At 28.5% G+C, this 7,887-nt stretch overlaps 1 protein-coding gene across 1 annotated transcript; it reads left to right on the top strand.

The window, feature by feature from the left end:
- Window positions 1-4,139: 4,139 nt before the first annotated feature.
- Window positions 4,140-7,365, top strand: LOC145161161 (transcription factor bHLH10-like). The gene is made up of 4 exons (XM_079080634.1): window positions 4,140-4,976; window positions 5,160-5,597; window positions 6,526-6,627; window positions 7,196-7,365. The coding sequence occupies exons 1-3, from the start codon at window positions 4,287-4,289 to the stop codon at window positions 6,625-6,627; spliced, it is 1,230 nt and encodes a 409-aa protein (XP_078936760.1). The 5' UTR covers window positions 4,140-4,286; the 3' UTR covers window positions 7,196-7,365.
- Window positions 7,366-7,887: the final 522 nt, after the last annotated feature.

Below are 7,887 nucleotides of genomic sequence, written 5' to 3'. Positions count from 1 at the left end.
CCATGCTTGCCACTAGACTCTTCTTCTTACTCAGGAGAAACTCTAACTCAACATTCCTAGTCCTCAAGTTTTTTATGTCACAAAGATCCTCTTTGGAATCCAACTGTTGCTTCATGGAATAAATGAGGTTTTTGTAATAGCCTTCTTCCATTGCGACATCTTTTTCATTCAAAGTAATCACATTTTGTCAGTCTTCTCTGTATCAAACCCACATGAATACAACATCAAAACGTAATCACTAATTACCAAATGCAATTTAACAAACCAAGAAATAAAAATGATTAACAATACGACACCATTTAAACAATTGCGATCGTACATGTACTTTCAGAAACGAAATCACGACAACAAACCAATATAATCAAAATTATTTTTAGGGTTTTTTTCGTAATGTAAGGGTTTTTGATAGTGAAACCCTAAAAATTCTTGCCATAACAAATCAAGCTAGATCGAAGCTTACCAAGTTGTTGTTGTGGTTCCAAAAACGTCTGTCGGGGTTAGTGAGTTTCCAACATGTCTGTTCCTTAGCTGGAACATCACAGTCACAGTTGATAACATCGTCTTGAACAAACACACGAGCAACTTGGAGGCGATTTCTTGCATTGGACGATCTCTCAGACATTGTGTTGAAGAATCGAACAATCTGATTATGTAAATGAGGGTGCTTGCTTCGACTTTTCACGAACGGGTAAGAAAGAAATGAATGAGGTCCAAATCGGGGTTTTAATTAATAGCGTAATTGGGAAGAAAATCGTCAGGTGCCATGTTGGAAGTCCGAGTAAAGGTTTTTTGACACATCACTTAGCCACGTCAGAACGAAATCGGGAAACCGTTTAATTTTTACAAAAATGGTGTTATTGACAGGTAAAACCCGACTTTAGTGACTTAATTGACCCAAAAAAAACTTTAGTGACCAAATTAACAAAATGGCAAAAGTTTGATGTGTTACATTGTCATTTTCTCTTATTTCCTCCTCAATATATATATATATATATATAATGAAACACACATGTTAGAGTTAGAGTTGCGATCCTTGACCTAGTTTAAAAATAGCATTGGAAAATCATGTTCTTCATTCATGTAGTTGAGAATGTTGACAATTAGTGATTTTGTTGCTCAACAAAATCCTAATATATTCATTCCTTCGACGAATCTTCAAGCAAACCTATACATTGGTTGATATAGATCAACTGAAGTTAACGATTGAACTCATTAAGAGATTATATTTTGTATTCTCTATTAGTAGTCGATATTAATGCTCAATAAGATAACTATTCAAATAGCTATTTTATAGCACTACAAGATACAATCCTCCACATTATGCAACAATGGTGTTGATGAATGCAACATTAATACAATAATTTGGAAAAAGGGAATTTAGAACAACATTGAGGTCCCTACAATGGAATATTATAAATATCCAGGACAAAATCAAAGATAGGCTCTTGATGTTCATTTATTCTATCCAAGTTATTAATTTAGTTGTTAACTCTTTAAAAATAAGATTTTAAGAAGTAAGGATTTCTAACTTCTTAAAAACAACTTATAACAATATAACTTATTAGGTTGAAAATGAGATTTTAAGAAGTCCCTATTTTTTTTGGTTATTTTATATATATAAGTTAAACTAAACACTTTTTTAAAAACTTATTAACAACTTATTGTAAAAACAAGGGGAAACTGCAATAAAGTCCCTACATATTGGCCTCATAATCGATTTACTCCCTATATATTTTTTTTATTCAATTAAGTCCCAAATACCGGTAATCGTATTCAATTTAACCCTTTAACCCAGTCAACAGGTCATCCAACTTTCAAAAATTACATTTTTGGCCCAGATTTCAAAATTTATTACATATTTAGTCCAAAATTTACACTTTTGGCCCTGATTTTAAATTTTGTTACAAATTTGGTCCAAACTTTACCCTTTCTGCCCAAATTTTAGACTTTTATTATGAATTCATCCTAACTTTAGTTTTTTTACAACTTTTTTTCTCAAAAAAAAATTTCAAATATGTTTTTTCTTTATAAAATCATATTTATAAAAAAAACGTATTTTCACATAAAAATCTTATATTTTCTATATAAAAACTTTTTTAAAAAGTTTTTTGTATGTGAAATATATATTTATACAAATATGTATTTATTTAGTATATAAATATATACAAATCCGTTCTTATAAAAAAAATGTATGCAAAAATGTATTTTACAAAAAAACTGTATACAAACACCTACCACCTTTATATATATATATATATATATATATATATATATATATATATATATATATATATATATATATATATATATATATGCACACAAATAGGTGTGTATCTATATTTTTTTTTATAAAATCGTGTTTGTTTATATTTTTTTTTTTATAAAAACGTGTTCGAATAATTTTTTATATAATACGTGTTTGTATACATTTTATAAAATTGTGTTTTTATATATTTTATAAAAAACGTGTTTGAATAATTTTTATTATAATACGTGTTTGTATATATTTTATAAAATCGTGTTTGTATACACTTTATAAAATGTATACAAACACGTATTATATAAAAAAACTATTCAAACACGCTTTTATAAAAAAATGTAAACAAACACGATTTTATAAAAAAAATATAGATAAAATAGGTGTTTGTATACATTTTTTTGTGAAATACGTTTTTGTATACATCATTTTCTAAAAACAGATTTGTATATATTTATATACTTAATAAATACCTATTTTTATAACTAGATATTTGATATACAAAAAACTTTTTTAAAAAAGTTTTTATATAGAAAATATAAGATTTTTATGTGAAAATACATTTTTTTTGTATAAATATGTTTTTATAAAGAAAAAACATATTAGAAACAATTCTTTGAGAAAAAAAGTTGTAAAAAAACTAAACTTAGGATGAATTCATAATAAAATTCTAAAATTTGGACAAAAATTGTAAAGTTTGGACCAAATTTGTAATAAAATTTAAAATCTGGCCCAAAAGTGTAAATGTTGGACCAAATTTATAATAAATTTTGAAATCTGGGCCAAAAATGTAATATTTGAAAGTTGGATGACCTGTTGACCGGGTCAAAGGATTAAATTGAATACGATTACCGGTATTTGGGACTTAATTGAATAAAAAAAATATATAGTGACTAAATCGATTATGAGGCCAATATGTTGGGACTTTATTAAAGTTTTTCCTAAAAACTAATTTATTGAGTTTTGTCACCATAAAAGCAGTTAATGATATATGATATTCTTATTCTTATAAAAAAAATATATAATGATATAACTACGTATATTAAGAAAATCAAATATTTTGATAAAAATATATGATTAATACTAATTAGAAAAGATTCACCGGCGTTGCCGGGGTCGGAAGGTATTGCTTTGTAAAGTAAAGTAGCATGTTGGTTGCTTTTTGTCCGTTAATATGAGGGTAATATGGTCTTTTCAGGTAGTAGGGACTGAATTTGTCATCATGGGTAAACCATATGGACCATTTATGTAATTTTGTCGTCAAATTCAACAAAACCTAAGGACCATTTATGTAAAATAAACCAATTCCTTACTGTTCATAAATGCTTTTACACATTAAAAAAACATCATTATATAAAGAAGTGACCAAAAAAAATGGGAATCGTTTTAAGCAAAAGCGGAGCGAGAGAATTGAGCGGAAGAAGTAAAAAACAATAACTTAGGGGAAAGTGGCAACAGGTAAAACAATTGAAGCAAAAGAGTAAAAAAAAAAAGTTGTAGAATTACCGTTTCATAAAAGTGTTATCCTTTAAACAAAGTGACACACAAACAAAAATGGAGGGACCGAAAATGTAATTTAAGGGACCAAAAGTGGCAAAAATATCTCAGCTTTACTGTTCTTTTTGTCCACAACTTTAATATATATATATATATATATATATATATATATATATATATATATATATATATATATATATATATATAATAATTAAAAAAATAACACATAAATGAAAACATATTATTACTTCTTAAATATTACTTTTTTCTAAATAAAACAAAATATAAGAATTTACTATCTTTTAGAAACAGATAAACTGTGGGTCCCACTAGAAACACCCAGTAACAAACTTCCTTTCCTTGCTTGCCCTTTTCTTCACTTCCATTCCCCTACTCCCAACCTACTTCTCCTTCATATTTCTCTTTCTTTCCTCCAATGGCGATTTCTGCTTAATTCCTAATCCTGCAACTAGAAACTGCTTCTGTTTCCTGCAATATAACCCCACAAAATTTCCAAAATTAGACACACAAAATGCTGGTGAATTCAGAAATGTACGAAGGAAGTGCTTGTTATGATCCTACACTCATCGATCACCAAGAGGACCATGTCCACAACTTCCATCAAAACCCAAATTTCTCCTCCATTGATGCATCAACAGATTATCAGCTCATCAACATGGACATGGAACACCAAAATCAAATCATCCATGACCTCAACTGGACAACTCATTCTCATGATCAAATACAAATCGGAAACGATAACAATTGTTTCCCAAACATGCCTTTAATCACTCCCAATCCAACCCCACCTGATCTCCTCAACCTTTTCCAGTTACCCAGATGCTCAAACTCATCAATCTCGTTTTCAAACCCGACCCATATGGATCAAAACTCGTATGATCCATTACTTCCATTAAACCTCCCTCCACAACCTCCGTTCTTCAGAGAATTGCTTCATTCTTTGCCAAACGGGTATAATTTGACAGGCGGTGGGTCGATATTTGGGGATATGGATATGGAGAGAGAAGGTGTAAGAGGAGACCTTCATCAGTTGTATCATGAAGGAGATGGGATTTTGAAATTCAATGGAGAAATTAGTGGAATCGTTGGAAAAGGAAGAGATGTTAAAGATACTAAACATTTTGCAACCGAAAAGCACAGAAGACAACAATTGAACGACAAATTTGATGCTCTGAAGAACTTAGTCCCAAATCCCACCAAGGTATACATTACCCTTTCATACTTTTGCTCAATTTTGATAACAGTTTCATGTAATTCGTTTTGATTATGCAAAATACAACAAATACCACCTTCAATTTGAAATGTTGCGAGTTTAATTGAAAAAATACAGAGATTAAATTCACATTAATTTCTGACTGATTTTGGTTGATGATGAACACAAAAGGCGGATCGAGCATCTGTAGTAGGAGACGCAATCGAATACATAAACGAGCTCAAAAGAACAGTGGAAGAACTGACGATTTTGGTAGAAAGAAAGAGATGCAATCGAGGAAGGATGAAAAAACACAAAGCCGAAGATGATTCGACATTAGATGTTGAGAGCATCAGTACAAGGCCAAATGGTGGTGGAGATCACGATCAACAAGCGTATAATGGTAATTCGACTTCCACATTGAGGAGTTCATGGCTTCAAAGAAAATCGAAGAACACGGAAGTTGATGTTCGAATCATTGATGATGAAGTTACAATCAAATTAGTCCAACAAAAGAAGATTAATTGCTTGTTGTTCGTTTCCAAAGTTCTTGATGAACTTCAATTGGATCTTCATCATGTTGCTGGTGGACTCATCGGCGATTTCTACAGTTACCTATTCAATACAAAGGTACAACTGTTTAAGCAATAGTTATGCATACTGGGTTGTACGTTACAACTCATCAAATTCTTGGAAAAAATGCAATCTTTTTTTATATGTTTATTTATTATAAGCATTTTACTCTAATTTTTCCTTACTCCAACATTATATTTTATATTTTTTGTGTTATGTTATTGTATTTTATAAAACTTACCAAATTGCAGCATTATATTTTTATTTCTTTTTTATCTGAACATTTTATTTTGAAGAGTAAATTGCAAAATTGGTCTTTTTGATATCATTAAACGTAAAAACTACACTTTAAGTCCATTTTTTCATTCTAGTCCCTTGAGTTAACTGTCGTCTAAAAAAAGACTGAAACTATACTCTTTTGGAAAATTGTCAGAAAAGTCATAATATTTTCAGAAAAGTTCACTTCAGTCCCAAAATTATTTTTTTGAACAGAAAAGTCCCGATTATTTGATTTTACACGATAATATATCATTTTCTGTTAAAAAAAAGACTTTTTGTTAATTTTAGCCAAAATAAAATAATCGGGACTTTCCGTTCAAAAATTTTTTTAGACAAATGAAATTTTTTCAAAAATATTAGGACATTTCTGACAATTTCCGATATCTTTTCGGATACCACACAGACCAAATCTGCATGAAAGTTTTAATTTGGACTGACCATGAAAATGGACTCAAAATGTATTTTTGGGATACAATAGGGGTCAATTTTGTAATTTACACTATTTTGAAAAATTAACACTATATCAATGAAAAATTACTTTGAATCTAAATAATATTGTTATAATTTGATAAAATTTTCATTATACAATGAAGTAGAATGGTATAATAAATAAAAGGATAAAGGAATTTATATTGTTTTTTTTATATATTTAACTTTTTTTGTTATTTAAAAATAAGAAATTCCAAAAAAAATTGTTTGAATTCAGATTTGTGAAGGGTCTTCCGTTTATGCAAGTGCAATAGCAAATAAGCTAATTGAGGTGGTGGATAGACACTATGCAAGTATCGCATCAACTACTGGTTATTAGGTAAGAAAATCCACAACGTACAACGAACAATGCACGACGTACAACCTTTAATACATAATGTACAATCGTAAAGTACTTCTCTTCTGAAGTATACAACAAGTTCTGGGGTACTATATACATAAGGTATCGTACAACTAACTAACTATGAAGGTACAACATGTTATGCATAATGTACGACCCACTAAAAAGTGTTTTAAGTTTCTTGAATTGGGCATACAAAGTATGCAAGTTTTTGTACCTGTGGATTTGTTTACTTTGTATATAATTGACACAATCTCAATTTTATTAAAGCTGCATATGAATATGTATTTGTTTGGGTATTTTTGCTTATAACCTGATATTATAAATATTTTGATTACATTTCTTGAATAAAATTTTAATAATAATAGTAGAAGTTTTACGATTATAATCTTAACTACTATAAAATTTATGAATATACAAGAATAGCACTAAATTGTTCAAGAGTAACTGAATAATAAGTGTACTTGTAATTTTCTTCATTAAGTTTTTTTTTTTTTTAAATTATGTATTAATAGGTTTTGTTAATATGACATTATTTTTATTGCAGTGACAAAAAATGATCTTGGCGTTGAGGAGGAGAGTTCTGGAATAGCATAAGTGGACGGAAGTTTTAGACGATTTGGGATTTTAGATTAATTAGTTAACACAACACATTACAAGCAGCTTTTTACTAATTAATTATTAGAAATATATAATTATTTGACGTTCAAAAAAAAAAAAAAAAAAAAATATATATATATATATATATATATATATATATATATATATATATATATATATATATATATTAGAAATAAAGGTAGGGGCAGTTTGGACAACAACCAAGTTTTTATTATTTGGATCATATTATGATATTTGCTTATTAATTTTAATAGGTAATGTCATGACAACAAAAGATATATAATTTAATATTTTGAATACCTATCTTTTAATTATTGTATTTAATAGGTAATTTATTTTTTTAACGTTTTTATAACACCTATAGTTTATTTCGATCGCGTAACTCTATCATATTGTATACTACTATGGAGGAAATGTCAAAGTCAAACAAACCGGAATGAATAAATTCAACTATATTGAATGGCCCAATGGAACACAGGTACAGTTTGATACCCGTTTATTAGTTAAAATCTACTATATTAAATACAATTATACGATAAGGAACTTAAAAAAGACAACTACTAAACAAGTTTTTTTTTTTTTAAACGGCAAACCAAACTATTTACCAAGGTTGTTAAG

This window comes from Lactuca virosa, chromosome 1 (assembly GCF_052849685.1).
Source record: "Lactuca virosa cultivar CGN04683 chromosome 1, Lactuca_virosa_CGN04683_v6, whole genome shotgun sequence".
NCBI lineage: Eukaryota > Viridiplantae > Streptophyta > Magnoliopsida > Asterales > Asteraceae > Lactuca > Lactuca virosa.
This window is presented reverse-complemented; position numbering and strand designations above follow the sequence as displayed.

Bases quoted from the DNA above. Each gene is read 5' to 3' on its own strand.
- LOC145161161 (XM_079080634.1), top strand. From the start codon at position 4,287: ATGCTGGTGAATTCAGAAATGTACGAAGGAAGTGCTTGTTATGATCCT. The intron at 4,977-5,159 runs GTATACATTACC...TGAACACAAAAG, and splicing joins TAGTCCCAAATCCCACCAAG to GCGGATCGAGCATCTGTAGT. The intron at 5,598-6,525 runs GTACAACTGTTT...GTTTGAATTCAG, and splicing joins GTTACCTATTCAATACAAAG to ATTTGTGAAGGGTCTTCCGT.